The 23,384-nt window shown below is 31.4% G+C and overlaps 1 protein-coding gene and 1 long non-coding RNA gene across 2 annotated transcripts; one reads left to right on the top strand and one right to left on the bottom strand.

Annotated features, from left to right (window-relative positions):
- Positions 1-602: 602 nt before the first annotated feature.
- On the bottom strand, positions 603-3,979 carry LOC143051746 (uncharacterized). The gene is made up of 3 exons (XR_012970890.1): positions 3,846-3,979; positions 1,857-1,968; positions 603-1,071 (listed from the first exon to the last, which is right to left on the bottom strand). It is a non-coding gene; the product is annotated as an uncharacterized LOC143051746 (long non-coding RNA).
- A 6,603-nt stretch (positions 3,980-10,582) lies between these two features.
- Positions 10,583-13,800, top strand: LOC143051745 (hepatic lectin-like). Its single transcript, XM_076224656.1, has 3 exons — positions 10,583-10,777; positions 12,278-12,503; positions 13,677-13,800. The coding sequence occupies exons 1-3, from the start codon at positions 10,705-10,707 to the stop codon at positions 13,684-13,686; spliced, it is 309 nt and encodes a 102-aa protein (XP_076080771.1). The 5' UTR covers positions 10,583-10,704; the 3' UTR covers positions 13,687-13,800.
- Positions 13,801-23,384: the final 9,584 nt, after the last annotated feature.

Here is a 23,384-nt window from a genome sequence, read left to right as displayed (position 1 = left end):
TTTCTCTTTAACTAGTAAATTATTATCTATATTTAAAGATTGCATTGCACTATTTACATTTTTGTTCTACATACTGTCTGTGTGAAGAAAGATAACTCTGTTTGCCTAACGTTTACATAATTGTTTTAGATATTGTCTGTAAGACTAAAACTTTTTTTTCCAGTTGAAACTCGTGTTCTGGTAAAAGAACGATAACCCAATGTTTACAATATAAGAACACAAGATTTAATACTGTATACAACTAATCTATTACACTAAGTGAAGTATTACATATTTCTTTTGTACAATTTTGCTGCTGTACTTCGTAAATTATTCAATAAAATTGAGAACGGAAATGGGAAATGTGTCAAAGAGACCAACACTCAAGCATAGAGCAGAAGGCCACCAATGAGTCTTCAATGCAGCGAGAAACCTCCACACCCGGAGGAGTTCTTCAGCTGGCCCCTAAATAACTGTTTTTAACATCCCGGTAATAACCCCACGAGACGAAGCCGAGAGAATAAAAAGTTTAGCTATATCGCTTCTCCATGCATCTTTTGTTATCTACATGAAATGTTAACAGGTAAAACAGTAATGACAATTTTAAAAAGAACTTATTGAAAATAAAGAATAATATGTTAATTTATGGACATACAGTTTATTAAAGCATTTTAGCTGACGTTTTAAATTGTGGTTGCTCAACTTAAGTCATCAAGGTCGGTGACTTCATAAACTGTTTCACGATTCTGATCCCAAGATCGATTTGAATCGACTTCACCATGTATTTCTATTGTTTTACCAGTTAATCTATTCGGAATATTTCCAGTGTACATTAATTGATTACGAATATCGCCAGTGATTCGCCTGGTCGATATCTGGCTATGAATTTCGTCATCGGTCGAACGTGTATTCGTAATATCACTTGTGGTCGATGATCGAACTTCTAGATATTGATGATTTTCGCTTAGATTGTCTTCATTTTGTTGATCTTGATTGTAAATATGACTGTCTCTTTTCGCTTCTGGGGTCTCGTAAGTTTCTTGTTTATCCTCGGTCGATATCATTCGTCGAATAGAAGCTATAATATCTGTACTGTAAAATTTGAATGTTATTAAAAGAGAAATTGCTAATGTAATATATTTAAATGTACAATGGAACGACACGATCTGCTAACTACTATGTGTACATACTTAATTAAAGGTATAAATATATATAAAAAGACATACTTTTGTTAAAACGGAAAGATTTTTCATGTTTTCAAAATATTTCTGCAGCGATCAGAAAAATTCAAACTTTGAAGAAAACAACGACGAAAACAAAACCTATATAAGCCTAGAAAATCAACATGCAGCTAAAAAGAAAAAAAAATATCGACGACAAACAACTACATGCACATTGTACATAAGGATAAATCACATGACTGTTAATATGACAACTATCAATCAAAGTACATATTGCGTGGATTTAAACAATTATAGCTCACCGTACGGACTTCAACAAAGGGCAAAACTTATAAATTATGGGCAACATATAATGACAAATAAATCTCCTCACATTTCCCATATCATTATTCCTGCCTCGTTTTGGGTGGTGCAAATACTACATTGAATTTAAAATAGCATCAGTTCTATATACATTTTGACAATGTGTATCAATTGACAAGTATAACTCTTTGAATATACCTCTCGCCACAAGTGTCATCGTCCGTATTAAATTGTGTGCAGCGACAACCACTAGAACATTTTGAAATTTATAAAAAGCACTTCTCATATAAACGACTTGTTAAAAATACATCGCTGTTTTTCGGTAATTTTTAATCAGGTGATTAACTTCCAACGTGGTTTGTTTTTAACTACTTGTAAAGTATTCCTACTTACTTTGTTTTAACATAGATGTATACAATGATTACAAATATAGTCAGGGTAGCAATTCCAGCTACTGAACCCCAGAGGATAATAAAAATGTCAACTCCATCGTATACTGTGACGCCTGTAAGGAACATTAATTTGTATAAGTTATGTACTATATTCAAATAGCATTTCAGTTTAGGGTGAAGGTAAGCTTCTGTAAAAATGTGTAAACACGCAGTATTTGTTTGCATCAGTCCTAAATCAAGAACCTTGTGTTCAGTAGTTGTCGTTTGTTGATAATATTGTGTTTTGTTTTAATAATGATTAGAGTGTTGGTTTTCCTGTTTTGTTCAGGGAGACAACTCTTTAAATCAGTTATGTGTTTGTTAAAGTCAAGTTTCATCAATGTTTTCTAAGCATTTACCTGAAACAGATTGGAAATAATCTATGTAACCTAGAAGCTTAGAATATATTTATGAAAATGGTTGACACAAACGTACTGATGATTTTAAGAGTTATTTCCCTTAACCTAGGTCTACCTCCTTAAATTGGTTAAAACTATAGTCATGTACAGCTTGCTGTTCGATGTGAGCCAGTTTTTCGTGTTAAAGTCTTCATAACTTTGACCTATAATTGTTGTTAGACCTTTTGACTTGAATGGAGATTTGTCTCATTGGCACTCAAGCCACATCTTCTTATTACTGTATAATGCATCATACGATAATTTAGATCAATCTTAATATTTCAAGGCAGATATCCATCAAAATGCGATTTTCTATGTATATGTAATGTACAACCATCATTGTCGTCTTCATTTTAAGTATATGTTTTTGTAGTTGAGCCCAAAAGGATAATAAAATGACGCCTGTAATTGAAATTTAAGTTGTTTACGATAATCACATGCCACAATAAAGATTTCAATTGAAATATAAAACACAAAATAGTTTTAATCTTTCCGCATTTTATTTACATGTTCGATTGTTTACTATAAACCCGCCTTCTTCCTGATCCTAATACGTTAATTATAATGCAGATTGAGGAAGTATGACGAGACACGACACATTTTGTTGTTAAATTGTACACGTTATACTATTATGTAAATATAAATCCAACAATTTAAAGATTGTCTCTTCTTTATAAAATTTTGACTCAATGATTTTATACTAGCGTTGTTGGCTGTATGTATAAAACAAAAGGCAAGAGTAGTATACCGCTGTTCGAAAGTCATCAATCGATTGAGAAAAAAACAAATCCTGGTAACAAACTAAAACTGAGGAGAACTACGACACAACAGAAATACAAAAGTAAAATGTAACACTAACAGAAACGAACTATAATATAATATAACAATGGCCTTTTTTCTGAACAAGACATTTAAAAAAATGGTGGGTTGAACCTGGTTCTGTTGCTAGCCAAACCTCGCACTTCTTTAGATGTTATATGTTTGCGATCGATCTTATTTTTTCTTTAAGTATACGCAAAGAAAATAAATCTTCATTAAGTAAATAAATCGTGACACAACTTTATTTTAAATTCTGAATACACTATTTTTTCACATTAGTGACTATTTTCATATGACCGTTGGTGAATGTTGTAATAACATGAGTAAAAGGACGGGCGTGTTGAGCAGGATGAACATTTCTTGATCAAATTGCACAGCACCATTATGTTTTTGGCATTTGACAAGTTTAGACTAACATGACAAATAGGCGCCAATCAATTGTCAAAATTTGGTCTTCTTTTCTTTTATTCATTCAATGTTTGAGTGGATGATAACATACGGCAGTTCATTGATAATGGCTAAAATTCTGTGATTTGGATTTTGCACACGTCACGTATTCATTGTGTTTTTAACAGATTCACAGTACTGAACTGTTGATAAAAAAAATTCAATTACAAAAAGTATTATGTCATAACCGAGGATGAGAAGAATAAAACAATTTCAAAGTGTAAACTTTCAAGCTGTACAAACCAAACATATTAAGTTATGTATTTTTCTCTTAAGTTAATACATACCTAGCACTGGTGCTAAAATCACTAATGATATAAAAGATTGCAGTAACATTTTGTCAAATTTTCTTTTAGTAAAACGTAGAAAATAATGATTTTTGTCAAAATATATTTAAGGAAGTAAATAACGACCTAATTCCTTTGTCCACAAACAATTCACATGCTTGTGTTTACATTTCTAATTATTTAAATAGCTTATTTTATTTTTCATTGCATCGAGATTTTCTTAAACATTAAAAAGCCATTGTGTTTTTTTATATGTCATCTTCACAAATTAACCATAATCAATTTGGCTTCTAAACTGAATGTATATGTATCATGTATCTAAACCAATTGTTATGTGTTTTTATTGAAATACAAATCCTAACCTGCTTTCTTTTTTGCCTGCTTATTCTTATAATTCGTTTACAAAATAGACAAATAGGTGGGATATATATATGCATCGCTCGGAAAGATATGTTTAATACATAATGAGAACACCCCCCCCCCAAAAAAAAATAAAAATAAAAAATCAATCAATAATAACAAATTAATGTAAGAAAACGAAAAATACCAATATGAAGTTCACTTTTACGATTTTCATTACTTTACATTTATACAATGTGTTTTAAGAGTTATTTCAGGTTGATTTGAACAGCATCTCAACACAGATATTGTGAGTTCAAATCCCGCCCGTGCGTTTAACATCAATTGTAATAGACAAGGATTGGCATATTTTGTTGCCGAAGGGACTGTTCTCTTTGGGCACTCCTACTTTCTCTGTTAATAAAAATGTGCCTTCATGATATAGCCAATAAAGTCAATAGTGCTAAAATTGGGGTTAAACATCAAACAATCAATACATCAATACATAAAAGGTTATTGGTTACGAAATGTTTAATTCAGATTTAGATGTAATCGACATGTACTTTATAAATAATTTAACAATATGTACGAAACAATCAAGAGAGGTTACAAAAGTTACAAGCCAGAAGTACAAACACAAGTATTTATATTGTTTTATAAATGAACAAGGCTTCTTCAGAACTGTTTTTTTTTTAACTTGACATAAGTTCAGAGAATCTAACTGTTTTGCGACGTTTTGTCAAATATGCAGTTCAAAACGCTTTTTGTTTTTGATGGAAAAAAATGTATTCAAATATATAACGATATTCGTCACCAATCTGTCGATTGTTACATAGACTGCAAAAGCGGTCTTCTCTGATCACATTTTACATTCTTCCTGTTTCAATCGGCAACTTAGTATTAGTCGTTCGAAATCGACAAAAAACCATAGCGTCTTTGAAGTCCAAAATATCAAAATATTCCTCGTTGAAAGGTCTGATAAAGTAGGTTTGGGATGTAGTACATTCAAAACAATGCTGGGCCTACAACCAATCAGCCAAGACTCAAAACAGCCAGAGTTATCCTTAGACAAGTTTACCCTAGTATGACTGTCAACTTTAATTTGAGATCATTACAAGGTTAGGGAAAACGATCAATTTGATGTCATATATTTTATATGTCTTTTTGGTTAATGGTAATCTTCTCGGAAGAAATGTAAATTAATCTTTAGAAACAGTGTACAATTGTTAAATCTAGAAAGTCTTGAAAGCGAATTCAAATTTTAGTGTTTGTTTTTCTCCCGTTTTTTTCTCTCATTGTATATTCAACGTTGAACTTTAGATATAAGCAATGTAACGTTATTGTACATTACTTTTACAAATATCTTTATGTACTACATTTCACTTTTACAAAAATGATAAAATGCTTCTCAGCAATTTTACATCGTTGTGATGTTAAGTACCAGTACTAGGTATGTATTGACTTAGGAGAATAATTTGATTTTTGATTTTTATAGCTTAAAAACAGTTTTGACAGTCAAAAGTGTAAAACATTTGTTTTCACCTCTTCATTAAAGTATTACATAGATATAGGAAGATATGGTATGAATGTCAATGCTACGACTCGCCATCCAAATAACAATTTATAAAAGTAAACCATTATAGGTCAATGTACGGCCTTCAACACGGAGGCTTGTCCCACAACGAACAACAAGGCATAAATGGCCCCAAATGACTAGTGTAAAACCATTCAGACGAGAAAAACCAAATTTCTAATCTATGAAAAAAACACGAGAAACGAGAAACACGTATAAACTACATAAACAAACGACAACTACTGTACATCAGATTCCTGAATAGGACAGGTGCATAACTGTATGATAACTGTTATTATTAAGTTATTATACATTACTTTTACAAATATCTTTATGTACTACATTTCACTTATACAAAAAATGATAAAATGCTTCTCAGGAATTTTACATTTTTGTGATGTTAAGTACCAGTACTAGGTATGTATTGACTTAGGAGAATAATTTTATTTTTGATTTTTATAGCTTAAAAACAGTTTTGACAGTCAAAAGTGTAAAACATTTGTTTTCACCTCTTCATTAAAGTATTACATAGATATAGGAAGATATGGTATGAATGTCAATGCTACGACTCGCCATCCAAATAACAATTTATAAAAGTAAACCATTATAGGTCAATGTACGGCCTTCAACACGGAGGCTTGTCCCACAACGAAAAACAAGGCATAAATGGCCCCAAATGACTAGTGTAAAACCATTCAGACGAGAAAAACCAAATTTCTAATCTATGAAAAAAACACGAGAAACGAGAAACACGTATAAACTACATAAACAAACGACAACTACTGTACATCAGATTCCTGAATAGGACAGGTGCATAACTGTATGATAACTGTTAGTTACTAAGTTATTATACATTACTTTTACAAATATCTTTATGTACTACATTTCACTTATACAAAAAATGATAAAATGCTTCTCAGGAATTTTACATTTTTGTGATGTTAAGTACCAGTACTAGGTATGTATTGACTTAGGAGAATAATTTTATTTTTGATTTTTATAGCTTAAAAACAGTTTTGACAGTCAAAAGTGTAAAACATTTGTTTTCACCTCTTCATTAAAGTATTACATAGATATAGGAAGATATGGTATGAATGTCAATGCTACGACTCGCCATCCAAATAACAATTTATAAAAGTAAACCATTATAGGTCAATGTACGGCCTTCAACACGGAGGCTTGTCCCACAACGAACAACAAGGCATAAATGGCCCCAAATGACTAGTGTAAAACCATTCAGACGAGAAAAACCAAATTTCTAATCTATGAAAAAAACACGAGAAACGAGAAACACGTATAAACTACATAAACAAACGACAACTACTGTACATCAGATTCCTGAATAGGACAGGTGCATAACTGTATGATAACTGTTATTATTAAGTTATTATACTTTACTTTTACAAATATCTTTATGTACTACATTTCACTTATACAAAAAATGATAAAATGCTTCTCAGGAATTTTACATTTTTGTGATGTTAAGTACCAGTACTAGGTATGTATTGACTTAGGAGAATAATTTGATTTTTGATTTTTATAGCTTAAAAACAGTTTTGACAGTCAAAAGTGTAAAACATTTGTTTTCACCTCTTCATTAAAGTATTACATAGATATAGGAAGATATGGTATGAGTGTCAATGATACGACTCGCCATCCAAATAACAATTTATAAAAGTAAACCATTATAGGTCAATGTACGGCCTTCAACACGGAGGCTTCGCTCACACCGAACAACAAGGCATAAATGGCCCCAAATGACTAGTGTACCTTTGATAACTATTTTAATCTATGGTCATGATGATGAAGATTTAACATGAAACCCGGTTTTGTTTTGTATTTGGCGTTTGTTATCCTCTTGAAACATTTAATTACAAATCGATACTATACCACCTTTTACTGCGTTTCATATTAATATAAACATTTCTAGAACAGCTTTCACAGCGCCAAATATTTTCCGTTTGATAAGTAAAGACTTATAGGAATCAATTAATTGAACAAACTGTAAGGTCAACAACAAGCCAAAAAAAAACAACAACAGACAAATCAAAATATAGCTACATCAGCAGTTCATAACATGGAGAAGGGATGGCCAATTTTCAAAACGTATACTTTTGTCTAGTACGAAATGACAAAATCGTATGGCGCAAGACATTATGAAAATAAAAAATCTATCCGAAAAAATGCATGAAATATTTGGGTAAAATAAGAAAATCATTAAAAAAGACGGATATTGAATATCCATCATGACAAATAATCAGTTCACAGAAAACAAAAGAACACAAAATGCAAACTCGTAACCGATCGAGATAAATAAAAGCAAGATATAAAACGAAAACCGATAGAGAAAACATCAACTTTCAGAGAAACCCACCTGAACAACAGATATACTGAAGTGCAACAATCACAAACGATAATGCAACATACATACTATCACTACACATCGATTTGACTTCCTGGATTTGAGGCGCATAAGGGGAATAACCTTGACACAATTGAATGCAACGGTAAAAAATAAGTGTTCCTTTCTTTTTAATAAAGTTTCGAGTTTAATATACTATCTTAATAGCACCACAATATAAATTGATCTGTTCTTGCGAATCTACTGTACCGCACTAACAATTATAGGTACCGTATGACCTTCAACAATGAACAAAGCCCATTCCGCATTGTCAGCTATTAAAGGCCCGTAATGTCAATGTTAAACAATTCAAACGACAAAACTTACTGCCTTATATTAGAAAAAAAAGAACAAAAACAAAAATGTTATACATAAACAAACGACAATCACTGAATTACAGGCTCCTGACTTGGGCAAGGCACCTTCATATAAAATGTGGTGGGGTTAAACATGTTAGCGGGATTCCAACCCTCCCCTTAACCTGGGACAGTGGTATAACATTACAACAAAATAACGGACTTTAAAAATTAGTTGAAAAAGTCCTAACTCATCAGATTGACAACAAACAAGTGGACGTGGCCTGGTACTTGTACATCCCATCAACAAAAATACATTATGAACAGAACTGAGCGTAAAACCATTTGCACAGGAAAACCAACAAACCATCAACAAACGTCAGAATTCTGACTAAGGACAGGTTAAAAAAGTTGTAGATGGTTTAACGTTTAAATAGGTACCAACCTATATTCATATCTATAACAATAGTGTCATAGCACAACATAGCAAGACTAACTATAAAATATCAATTATAAAAGCTAATTTCATTCAAAACATCAACTATACTCTATGGTCCATATCTCAAGAAAACATTTTTACTTTAATTTTTCGGACATATTGGCTGACGTATCTTGTGCACTTTTAGGATGTTTGTGTTTAACAATATCTTAATTTTGTATAAATTACAGTTCTTGACTATTGACTTCTTCATCAACGATAAAAATAAAAACATATTAACATAATTATCAATAATTATAAACAGTTGTTACAAAAGTACTTCAATATTGTCTGAAAATTGACTAGTAAAATCATTAAAAGTACAAAGTAGCAACAACCTTTCGGTAAGTTATTGAACTTTGATATACTTTTACTTTACATTGGCTAGAAGTATAGAGGGAGGGTACAGATCTCATAAACATGTTTAATCCCGCTGCATTTTTACGCCTGTCCCGAGTCAGGAGCATCTAGCTTTTGTTAGTCTTGTATTATTTTTAATTTTAGTTTCTTGTGTACAGTTTGAAGTACTGAACTAGTATATATATTTGTTTAGGGGCCAGCTGAAGGACGCCTCAGGTTGCGACCTTCTGTTGTTGTCTGTTCTATGGTCGGGTTGTTGTCTTTTTGACACATTACCAATTTCCGCTCTCAATTTTATCTATCTTCAATCACGTACACACATCAGAAAATGAATAATAAAATTTCTTATTGATTGACTTCCATATCAAGGATGAAAACAAAACATAATTTAACAAAAGTATAAAGATTTCAAATCGCCACGTTTTACTCTCTGTTTAAAACAAATCTCTAAATTAGATCTGCTTTTGTGAAAGTTGTAAACATGATCAGTATTTGGGTTGAGCACGTTTACAATCAAGTTAAGGATTGCTCGCCTGTCATGTTTTAAAATTTTGTCAGATATTTGAAATCCTCTGGTTATATTCATTTTATTGCCTTACATTTCTTTTCTACCACAAACCCCCATTTTTTTATATACAGTTTACATGTATAATTATTAGCCATTTTTAAAAGTCTTATAAAATACTTATTATTTTTAAAAGGTTTTGAGAACTTCATTTTGAAAATGATAATGCTGCTATGAAGAGTCCAGAGGGAAATTTTTTCCGGAAAAAAATCAATGGCATATATATTGAAAACAAACACACGGACCTATGTTTTTGTTATGCGTTTGGTTCCTATATAAATCCTTTATCATTATATACTAGTGTTATGAAAAGCTTGATATTTTGAAACTGAGTAGCGAACTTTCTTAATGTTTAACTAGATATGGTACGTAAGGATGGTTTATATCAGTAGTATTGTATTTATATTTTCATTTCAACATTAATGAGAAATAGTAAGAAGTTTCGTCAGTACTATAAAATGTCATTTTGAAATTTCGCTATTATCTATCTTCAGGTGTTACAGATATGTACATGATTTCAGGGGTTCGAAATACACATTTGTTTTTACTCGCAAGTTGTATGTACAGGCAAAGGTGAATCGATATACATATATATTATAATTCAACACATTCTACAGTAATATTGAAGAATTGTGATAGAAAGATTGATTAAATATATAAATGATTGATATATGCGTTTTAATTGATATGTGTTTGTAATGTGTGCATATTTGTATTAATTTGTTTTGTACTTTTATCTTATTTCATAGAAGTACTCTTAACATTTACTTTACGTAATGTATATACTATCTTTTGAACGTGGTTTACTGTCTTATCAAATCATGTTTTGCAGGAGTATTGCCTTTCTATGTGTGGGACTCTGGTGGAAATTAACAACAAAGAAGAAAACCAGTTCATTTATTCAGTTATTCAAGAACGTGGTAAGTACTTGTATTTTGTTAATTAATCTTAAAATAAGATATAAGCCATAGTATTAAAAATCAATAACTTAATTAGACAAAAACGTAAATCTTATTTTGACATGCAACTTATCAAAAGGTCCAACACAAAAAACAACCCAAAAGACCCAAAAAAATCGTAGCATTAAGCTTCTCAATTGTAAACTGTCTATTTCTTTATAGGAAAATACCTCCAGCGTCTGCATACGAAATATGTACTCAATTGCTTTAATGTTTCGGAGCTTGTATTTCCTTTAAACATTTCTATACTAGAGAAATTCTGATTACAAATTACCTTTTACATCAAGAGTGATAGAATATCTGTATTTCACGAGAAACATGACAGATTTCACATATATATCATGATCTTCTTACCCTTCCCTGTTTTTTTTTTTGTTTTTTTTTTGTGAGGTTCCGATTTATCAGTATTAGGTTTTTATTTGTATGCTCTGTTTACAAATGATAGTCTTTATATTGTGCTTAGTTATTTTTTTTGTCTAGGTAGTGTCAGTGTATGATCGATCTTTCAGTTTGAATGTTCATATGCTATATGTGGTTAACGCTAATTTTGAAAAAAAAGTTTTAGTATTGAATTTGCTCTGGTTTTAAATTTTATAATTTTTCAGTATCTGTGTTGTTTTTACTTAAAATACTGCAATTGTAACACTTGTGCATGTTAAACAAATTTCGTTGTAGAAGGTTCTAAACACAGCACAAACAACATTTGCCTAAAAGCCAAAAAGAGTGAAAATGTATACTTTAACAAAACGCATTTGACTAACAACTAGTCCGGTTACGCAGTTCAGTGGCAGATCCAGAAATTTTTATAAGTGGGGCCCTATTGACTGCCTAAGAGTGGGCACGCTCCAGTCATGATTCAGTGATTCCCTATATAATCAAACAAAGTTTTCCGAAAAGGGGAGACAGGCCCCCTGGACCCCCTCAAAATCTGCCTCTGCAGTTTGGTTGTCCACGATTATAGTCCTTACCAATTTCTTTATAACCTTTCCAAATTTATTTCTCCATGTTTTATGCCTCAAATAGCAAGAAAGGGAAGAAATTACACTGTAAAGAAATTTGGGTCATGAATTTTAAAGAAAAGTAGTATTTGAGTCCAGCTGAAACAAGTTAAACAAATTAGCATTTAGGAAGCTGTTAAAAGATTTCAGGACCCCTTAACATAAAATTGTAGAAAGTTTGAGTTAGAACCGATGAAGTTTTCTATAATGTTTCTATAATTTGTAATAACATGGAACTTTATATTAATTTTATATATATATATACTTGATATGCAGGTGCTGTTTTAATATTTTTACAGACAATGTGCACAATTGAAGCATGAGATCAATATTTGATGCATACTAAGCTGTATTTATGGACTAACTTGTTTTATGTGGAATAGCTGAAAGTTTTGTTAACAAAGTCAACACAATTTAAAATATGTGTCTACTTTACCAGCTTTATTTCAACTATTTGTTGTAGTTGTAGAGAATTTTCGTTTTTGGATTGGATTAGAGTCAAGGAATGGCATTAATTATGAGTGGCAATCTAAAAATACCACAGAATCAAACAGGTTTGACGATTGGAAAGAGGGAAATCCAAATGACATTGGAGTTGACACTTGTGCTTTTATGTGGAGTTTAAAGTGGTATGACACATATAGAAGCCAATGCAAGCGTAATGATGAATATTTTATATGTGAATCAAGGTAGGATATGTTATCATTTTTAATAGTTATATATAACTGATTTGGTTTTTTTTTTCATTTTGTTTTTAAATAAGATATTTCTTTGTATTAAATCTACTTAATCTGATTGCTCAACACAAAACACAAATAAACAATACACAAGCACGAATATAAATATGCTATCTAGAACATGTTAAGCAAAAGTATTTTGTCAATTGATCTTACAATAAGATATATGCCATTGTATTGAAAATTCTATAACATCTATGAGATTAAAAGAAAAAAATGCCATTCAACGTATACTATTTAAACTAATGATGTGTATTACAAATGACATACTCAAAATTACTGGACAGTATTTCAGAAAGAACCAATTTCCCAAATTCAATTCTTAAAAATTACATTCAATGCCACTGCTAGTGGAGTTATTATTCCCCGAGGGTATCACTAGCCCAGTAGTCTTCACTTCTGTGTTGTTATCATTTATCATTGATATGGTCATAATATAAAATAACTGTCAACAAAACTTTCCATTATGAAAATACTAAGATTTTTTTTTTCCTACAGAATATATTACTTTAGCTGTACTTGGCCCAATTTTAGGAATTGTTGGGCCTAAATGCTGTTCAATTTCGTACTTAATTTGGCCTTTAACATGTTTTTGTTTCAAGCGTCACATGTCATGGTGATAAATCTTCTGAAGACACATTGCTTTATATACAGGTTGTCTTCACAATGACATATTTAAAGCATGAGTCTTTGGTTTTAATGGGACAAACATATACTCATATACAGCAAAATTGAATACTGTGAAAATTATTACAGATGGTCTGATGTAGAATTATATAGATGAAATATAATATAACAGGATTTTTGTTTTCTCGTTTGTATTTCCCCGACACATGTGATACTGAAATAATGCCAGAAAACCTAGGTTATCATGGTTACTACCCTGGGCAAACAAAATGCGCTCAAGATCAAAAGAAAAATGAGGACTTAAATTGTCGTATGGTTAACAATACATAACATGATCATACATATGTTTACACTTTCTTCGTACGACTACCTGACTATGTTTTTATTATATGCATTAATAGAGCATAGTCCAGTATAGATACCAGTAACTCTTATTATTTTCTAAAATTTCACCAATCTCTTCTTAAAATAACACATATCTTATTTTCTACTTTGCAGGTTTGACTAACTACCATGACGACAATGACCAGCTCAGGAGAACATACCGTCAAAATAAAATCTCAAACAAAACTTTATAACTGTATAGCATTGTTTTTTTGTCATGCCCCTCTCCCTTCGAATATGTGCCATTTGATTTTGTAAGATTATTAGAATGATGAAGTGGATAGGAGATGACGGGGTGGTATGTGTGACTTCATGAAAGAGAGGTGAACGTGAATCAAGGTGGAAGTAGGCGGGGTCAAGGATGATTCAAAGGGACTGAACCTGGGGGTTATGAGTTAAAACAAAGAGATCAATGTTTTACATGAAACTTTGACATGCCATTGGTTTGGTCGTTTGAGATTATTTAAGTTTGTGATGTAGATAGTTCATAGCTTACAATATGTGATGTAATTTTCTCATTGATACATGTCGTTGGTGTGATGTAGATTTGCTAACATCGACGCCATTTATGTCTCCTGTGGATATTAACAACATCTGTTATAATACTACATCTTCTTATTTTAATGTTATACATATATAACTTTGGATTTTTCTTGGTCATGATAAATATTTATCAAAGGTACCAGGCGTATGATTTAATACGTCAGACGCGCGTTTCGTCTACATTAGACTCATCAGTGACGCTCAGATCAAAATAGTTATAAATCCAAACCAGTTCAAAGTTGAAGATAATTGAGGACCCAAAATTCAAAAACATTGTGCTAAATATGGCTAAGGTAAGCTATGCCTGGGATGAAAAATCCTTAGACTACTGGGCTGGTGATACCCTCGGGATAACGTCCACCACCAGTGGCATCTACCCAGTAGTATAACTAGTTATCAAATGTACCAGGCTTACAACTCAATAAGCCAGACGCGCAATTGTCTACATAAGACTCATCAGAGATGCTCAGATAAAAATAGTTATCAAGCAAATCAAGTTCAAATTTGAAGAGCATTAAGGACCAAAAATTCCCCCAAAAATGTACAAGTACGGCTAAGGTTATTTTTGCCTAGGATAAGATAATCATATTTGATAAAACTATAGTGTTGAATATTTTCAACATTATTCCCATGTATCCGACACAACTGTATACCTATTTTGTCTGAACATTATACTACAAACATTGACAGCGCTGTGGTTATTGTTAGATCAGATGTTAGCAACCGGAGTTCCTGTTATTGCCGCCAAGGTCTCTTCAATGTGTGGATTGCAATATTGATATTCAAGGGATAATGTGTTGAATTCGTATTTCGGATTTGTTTGTAAAACATCCACACGTATCTGTTTTTCAAATGAAATGTTATGGCTTGAACTATCGTAACGACGTGTATGCTTATGTTTTTATTAACAATAAAACTTCTGTATTATCGCAGTATCAGTTTATCAGATTTTGATTCGATGAAATAAATTTGACACACTCTACAAACTGTTTCGTGTCTGGAGAGACCACATCTTGTCCAAGACCAGTAAGGTCGATCACATATTTTAAATGATTAGACCCGACATAATCCCGACAGTACTTAACTTTCTGACTTTGGTCTTTGACCTTTACGATATTCACAGCTTGCAATATTCAGTACTCGATAATCTTGGTATAGTTTGACATGGTCTCGACAAATGCTCGACCAGTCTTGACATAAACATAAGTTTAGACTGGTTTGAATCCGCCTCAATTATATATTGATTTAACAACGTGCCAGGTTATTTCTGTAAAATACGGAATGAGACAGAAATTAACAACTAAAGGTCACAGTACGGCATTCAATAATGAACAAATATCTTCATCAAACTCTACAGCTATATATAATTTGATCTTAAAGATTTTAAGGTTGTTTTCGAGTTTGATTTATCAGTTTCAAATTTAAGGATGTGATGCATACATGTAGGTAAAAAAGCTGGAATTTCCATTTATAGTTTAATGAACATCCAAGTTGATTATGAGTAGTTAAAATGTTAAAATGTTAAAGGTTACTATCTGAATTTTTCAGAACTTAAAAAAAGATATTTTGAGTTCTTTGTCATCTTCATCTTATTTACACCATCTCGAGAAGGGCAGTATCGCAAAAAATTTGAAGCCCTGCTTTGTTAACTTATATAAATGATGTTTATAATGAAGATCCAGCTATATCACCTTGTTTGTGGAGACACTTATGAGGTTTTGTATTCAATACAGTGATGTCTTTCTATCCGAAATAACTTGTTGTTTTTTTTTGAAATAATCATCTTTTTTTGTGCCATTGTTTCGTAAACAGAAAAATGTGTTACAGTCATTTTGTTAATGCATTTTTTACATTTTATCTTGAAAACTGCAAACAATAGATAGACCGCTTAAAATCACAATACCAACTTCAAAGTTATGACTCTGTTTGAATTATAATCTGACAGACAGACTTATCAAACAAACTTCACCATTTGTTTTTTTCTCTAAATAGTTTCTTGCAGGTTAGGTTACTTAAACGTTTACGTGTCAAAATTAAAGCTTTTTGTCCATCATAATTGATTTAATCAATCAATTTTTGAATATTATACTAATAAAGGGTAAATATTTGATGTAAAGAAATTAAACATGTATGTACACATATGTTACCATATGCATCAGACCGGACGAAAAATATCCATGACTACATAAAATCAATATCAATATGTACATACAAATCGTTGTTTTTTCTAACAACAATTGATTTGATGTTCTATCAGATGACAAACACCTGTATATTGTTTCACACAAAAGTCATTTAGTTTGTGTTTATAAGCCTCTTCCCATTATTGTCAAGAGAGACCATAATTTCAATGTCTCAATACACTTGTTTTCATATTACTGACTTCAGACTTCGAAATATGTACTTTTTAACAAGATGACCTACTCTGACATTAAGGTCTTCGGTCAAGTAAGAACAACTATAGCAAGTCACAATAAAGGTTGCAATATGTGCCAAACAATTATATAATGTTTTAACTGCGTGTACATTCACACGGTTTCGTTACATTAACAAGGAGTATATAGCATAAAGTATGTACAATTAGAACTTTTAACCAACGTCATTTTTTTTCATTTAGTTTTACCATTTTTCAGCTGAATGTAGCGTTCTAGCTTTCTTTGTCACATATTACTACCTTTATTGTCACTTCCTAAAGTTTTTCTCACTTGACCGATGACTAACATGTCTAACTACAGAGTAGGTTATCTTGTCAAAAATTACATACTTCGAAGTCAGAAGTCAATAATATGAAAACAAGTGTATTGATACATCGGCATTATGGTATCTCTTGTAAAGAAGGTAAAAAAGCGTTACAAACATAAACTAAATGTGTGAAACAATATATGAGTGTTTGTCATCTGATGGAACATCAAATCAATTGTTATTAGTAAAAATACTGATATGTATGTATATATTGATATTAATTTGATGTAGTCATGAATATCTTTCGTCCGGTCTGATGCATATGGTAACATATGTATATACATGCTTAATTTCATTACATCAAATATTTTTCCCTTTATAAGTATTATATTTAAAAATTGATTGATCAAATCAGTTATGGCGGACAAAAAGCTTTAATTTTGAAACGTTACCGTTTAAATAGCCTAACCTGCAAGAAACTTTTCCGTAAATCCAAGTTATAAACAAGGGGACTTTCTGAAATTAGTCCGAACTGGAAAATACTTCAAACAGAGTCATAACATTTAAGTTTGTATTGTAATTTTAAGCGTCCTTCTTCCGTTAGCAGTTTTCAAGATAAAAACCAAAAATGCATTAACAAACTTTTACCCACGTTTCCGTTTACGAAGAAATAGCATAAAAATTAATATTAATAAGTTTGCACGTTATTTATAGGTTGTTTCCGACATCACTGTATTGGATACTTAAATAGCATTAATGTCCTTGCAAAAAAGTGTATATTACTGGGTATTCCGTGTGTTCTAATAAACCTGTATAGCTATCTACATTATTCAGATAAGTTTTTTTTCAGCTATCAGAGTGGGGCTTTAAAGTTATTTCTATTATATAAAACTGCCTTTTTTAGGGGTGGTGTGAATCACACATGGGTAATAAAGTTATTTTGTCAGTTCGGACTTAATTCAGATAGTTACCTCTAATTTTTTTTTTTGCTTTTCCTAATCAATTTGGATTGTCATAAACTGTATAGCATAAAGAGCTTTCTCAATAATTGATTTTACCGAATAATTTGTTTACCTTTTAAAAAATCCTTAAATGTAACAGCAATACATCAAACGACTAAATGACCCGGTATTCTGGAAATTGAGATAGTTAAAGCGTTTTCCGTAAATCTAAGTTATAAAGAAGGGGACTTTCTAAAATTAGTCCGAACTGGAAAATACTAGCTTTTCTTTACTTAATAGTCAATTCATTTTATTTGACAGAAATGAATCAAACTACCAAATTACATGGCATTTTGTAAGATCAATAAATGATAGAGTAAGATAGGCTGATTCAGACCAGTCCAAACGTATGTCAAGGTCAAGACTGGTCGAGAATGAGTCAAGACTGGTCCAACTTTCGTCGAGACCATGTCCGACCTTCTGCTTTATCTGTTCTTTGGTCGGGTTGTTGTCTCTTTGACATATTTTGCATTTGCATTTTTATCTTTATTAATTAGTCAAAACGAAAGGCCTTGGACTGTAGTTTATAGTTTTTAACCTAAAGAACACGGATATAACATGTATAACAGGTCCTATTTTATTACCAGGGTTTAAATGGTTTTATTTATGAGATTATAATCATGGTAATATATTGGTAGCATTTAATGGCCACTTAATGAGTGACTATGCAGTAGTGTATTATTGGACACAATGTAGCATTTAATCGTGACTTGCTATATATGATTAAGTTGAATTGGATTCATCAATTTCACATAAATGCGTTAAAAGTTTTGTATTTGTTGAATGTAGCCATTTTATCTTATTTTCTACATGTATATTCCGTTTTATGGATTAAAGTTATATCCCTTTGATCATCGTTTTGTCTTTGTATTTATGAAAAATAAGAATATGTTGTATGAATGCCAATGACACAAAATCTACACGACAGACTAAAATGACACATACATTTCCAGCTATAGGTCATCGTACAGCCTTCAACAATGATGAAAATCCATTATGTCATTATGTTTTCTTATCTATGAACGTGAAGAGAGATTTATTTATCCCATACAAACAATCATCTTTAAAACTTGACAAGTGATATTAATCCGTGTAAGAACATTTGACACTTACTAGTAGGTGAAACTTATGAATTACATATTTCAGTTTGGAGGCTCACCCAATTATTGTAATGTTAAAGCTAGGACGTAACATTCAGCTGAAGAATGGAAAAATCAGTTGAAAATAATAGACTTGGTGAAAAGTGCTTATTGTAAAGAGTATGTGCTTTATATTCCTTGTTGATGTAACGGAACTGTGCGAATGTACAAATAGTTAAAACAATATAAAATTGTTTAACACATATTGCAACCTTTGTTGCCACTTGCTATAGTTTTTTTACTTGACCGATAACCGAAATTTCTAACTACAGAGTAGGTCGTCTTGTCAAAAATTACTTACTTCGAAATCAGAAGTCAGTAATATGAAAACAAGTGTATTGAGACATTGACACTATCGTCAAATTAATGTAAAGGAGCGTTTTAAATACAAACTAAATGAGTGAAACAATATACAGGTGTTTCTTATCTGATAGAACATCAAATCAATTGTTGTTAGTAAAAACAACGATTTGTATGTATATATTAATATTGATTTTATGTAGTCAAGGATATTTTTCGTCCGGTCTGATGCTATGGTAACATATGTGTACATACATGTTTAATTTCATTACATCAAATATTTTTCCCTGTATAAGTATAATATTCAACAATTGATTTATCAAATCAATTATGGGGGACAAAAAAGCTTTAATTTTGACACGTAAACGTTTAAGTAACCAAACTTGCAAGAAACTATCGAGAGAAAAAAAATGGTAAAGTTTGTTTGATAAATCAGTCTGTCAGATTATAACTCAAACAGATTCATAACTTTGAAGTTGGTATTGTGATTTAAGCGGTCTATCTATCGTTTGCAGTTTTCAAGATAAAATGCAAAAAAGCATTAACAAAATGACTGTAACAGTTGTTTATGTGTACAAGAAAATGGCACAAAAAGATGATTATTAAAAAAAAAATCACTCTATTTCGGATAGATAGACATCACTGTATTGAATACATAAACTACAGAAGTGTTTCACAAACAACGTGATAAAGCTAGGTCTTCCATGTGGTCTAAACATCTTCTATCGACATCATTAACATCAATTAGGTTATTAAAGCCGGGCGTCAAATTTATTGCGATACTACCCTTTTTAGAGATGGCATGAATAAGATCAAGATAATAAAGAACTCCAAATGTCTTTACTAATTTCGGAATAAGACCCAGTTTACACCTGCAACGAAATTGAATCAATTTTTATTTGAATCGATCTTAGAAAGACCAGTTCGCGTTTAAATTGCACAAGCAAAATCCATATCGAGATCGATCTTATTTAATCCAGTGCGTTAACACTACAACATAAAACCGGTCTGACCTTTATTTTTTTATATATAAATATAGCATTCATCTGCAAAAAGATTGATTGCGATCGATATAAGCGTTTACACCAAAAAAGATCGATTCAAATAAGATAGTTCTTTTTAAACCCACCTCTAGAGGTAGACTGTTTAAGTCCGATTGAAGATGGAGCTTACCCGTTTACACTGGACCTTTTATCGATCTTAGTAAAGATCGATCTTTTTTGTCAGTGTAAATGGTGTCTTATTCAGATAGTAACCTGAATGTTTGTCTCTAATATTTAATTAACTGTACATTTGTATTCAGATATCGCAGATCAAATTTATTCGTTCATTGTTTAATCATACGTTTTTTGATTGAGTTAAGTCTGCCAATTGATATTTTATCGTATGTTTTTCTTTGTTGTGATGTTATGCTATTGTTTCAGAAAAAGGGAGAAGGTTTGGATCCATTAAAACGTTTAATCCCGCTGCAAATGTTTGCACCTGTCCTAAGTCAGGAATCTGATGTACAGTAGTTGTCGTTTGTTTATGTAATATATACGTGTTTCTCGTTTCTCGTTTTGTTAATATAGATTAGACCGTTGGTTTTCCCGTTTGAATGGTTTTACACTAGTAATTTTGGGGCCCTTTATAGCTTGTTGTTCGGTGTGAGCTAAGGCTCCGTGTTGAAGGCCGTACTTTAACCTATAATGGTTTACTTTTTAAATTGTTATTTGTATGGAGAGTTGTCTCATTGGCACTCACACCACATCTTCCTATATCTATTTATTTATTTTTTGTAAACTATTCACAATCAACATGGATTTTCATAAAACTATAAAGCGTATAGAGCTATCTCCATTATATATTGATTCTACTGAATGTTTATCCTTTTAATCAAATCCCTAAATAAGACAAGCAATACACCAAACGACTAAATTATCTGCCATTCTCTAGGATCAATGTCTTCATCATATGTATATCAGGCACAATCCCTCCCTTTAGGGGTTAAGTATCATACTATGATAAAATATACGAGAAGAACATAACCCGTGTTATGCCAACAACTGTGTAGAGCTATTTCACCTATGACGATCTTGTCAAGTTCATGTCAATTTCATTAGCAACGCCACGTGGCTCCTCAGTTTCTAGCGATAATTTTCCATCTTAAGCGAGTAGCACGATATGAAAATTATCACAAAAAGGGTCAAAGAAAAAATGCACAAAATAGCGTAAATGCGTTATTATACATTCATTTTCGATGCCAAACATCGTACGTGGTTAGATATCAAGTTGACATATAAAATAATACAAAGTTTTGTTCAATTTGATTGATAATGAGACAAATCTCAACAAAAGACCAAAATGATACAGAAATTAACAATTATAGGTAACCGTATGGCCTTCAACAATGAGCAAAGCCCATATCGCACAGTCAGCTATAAAAGGCCCCGAAATGACAATGTTAAACAATTCAAACGAGAAAACTTACGGCTTTATTTATAAAAAATTAAATGCAATACATAAACAAACGACAACCACTGAATTACAGGCTCCTGACTTTGGACAGGCACATACATATATAATGTGGCGGGGTTAAACATGTTTGCGGGATCCCAACCCTACCCTTAACCTGGGACAGTGGTATAACATTACAACAAAATAACGAACTATAAAAAAAAAACCAACAAACCATCAACAAACGTCAGAATCCTGAATAAGAAAAGGTTCAAAAAATTACAGAGGGTTTAACACAACATAGAAAGACACACTATTAAATATCAATTGAAAAGCTTAACACCAACTATATTATATGGTCCCAATCTAGAAAAAAATGTTACTGTTACTTTTTCGGTCATAATAGTTGACGTATCTTGCGCACTTTTATAATTTTTGTGTCTAACAATATCTTAATAGTGTATAAATTATTCTTCTTATTTATTGACTTTTTCATCAACGATAAAAATGAAAATATATTAACAAAATGTTCAAGTAATTATACACAGTTGTTACAAAATTATGCGAAATTATTGCATTGTCTAGAGTTAGTAATAAAATCCTTAAAAGTACAAAGTAGCAACAACCTGTCAGTAAGTTATTGAACTTTTATAGATACATCTATCTGTAATCACGTACACACATCAGACAACGGATAATAAAAGTTCTAAACTATTAATCTCATCCCGGATGAAAATAAACATAGTTAAACAAAAATATAAAGTTTTAATTAAACAAATGTTATAGAGTGTTTCGGATGTTTGAAGATTGACTAATCAAATCATTGAATGGCAATAGTAAAGTATTGAAAAGGGGTATTTATATACCTATACCTATATAACATATTTTTGTTCTTTTGGGACACAACAAAGAAAGTATAATTTTTTATTAATTATTTTTTTAGAATAATTTAATGTATTCTTAAGAAGTATACATTGAAAAGTTATTCATTCATTACTTCATTACAGGGGCAGTAAAAAAAATATGAAAAAATACTATAATGGATTAAGTATCAAACATAAGACAGAGTCAAAAATAGTGACAAATAAAAGGGTAGAAAAAAAAACACTCATGTGAATAAAAATACAATGTTAGAATAGAGAACTAGAAAAATGGCTGTAATAAGATTAATTGTCAAACAGGCAACGCGACTGGTGCCACATGTGGAGCAGTATCTGCTTATCCTTCTGGAGCACCTGCGATCACCGAAAGCTTTTCTAGGATTCGTGTTGCTATGTCTTTAGTTTTCTATGTAGTGTTGAGTTTGCCTGTCACTTTTTGGTATCGTTCGCCCCTCCTTTATATGTTTTAAATAAATTACCATGCATGGACTTTATAAGTTTATTTTAGGTCTGATTTAGTGATGTATCAATACAAAGAATTTAACTTTTATGTTTACTATTTGTTTAGCTTTGTATTTACATTATTTAGACAAAATAGGAAAAATGATTAAAGTATTGGCAAAGATGCTATACCTTCCTAAACACCACAAACGGTTAAGTTCAGACACTTTTTAAAAGCAAAACGAAAATCCAATATCGCTAAAAAAGACATCTTATTTGTTTCCGCTTAACTTTCGACATCCGGAATTTAAGGCGCATAAGGGTATTAATATTGACCCAATTGAACAAATGTTAGATAGAATGTAAACAATGTTTAGTCCATTTTAGTGAACTTTTTAA

The sequence above is a fragment of the Mytilus galloprovincialis genome, chromosome 11, assembly GCF_965363235.1.
Source record: "Mytilus galloprovincialis chromosome 11, xbMytGall1.hap1.1, whole genome shotgun sequence".
Lineage (NCBI taxonomy): Eukaryota > Metazoa > Mollusca > Bivalvia > Mytilida > Mytilidae > Mytilus > Mytilus galloprovincialis.
This window is presented reverse-complemented; position numbering and strand designations above follow the sequence as displayed.

Coding starts and splice junctions, on each gene's coding strand:
- LOC143051745 (XM_076224656.1), top strand. CDS start 10,705: ATGTGTGGGACTCTGGTGGAAATTAACAACAAAGAAGAAAACCAGTTC. Junction 10,778..12,277: donor TTCAGTTATTCAAGAACGTG/GTAAGTACTTGT, acceptor TATTTGTTGTAG/TTGTAGAGAATTTTCGTTTT.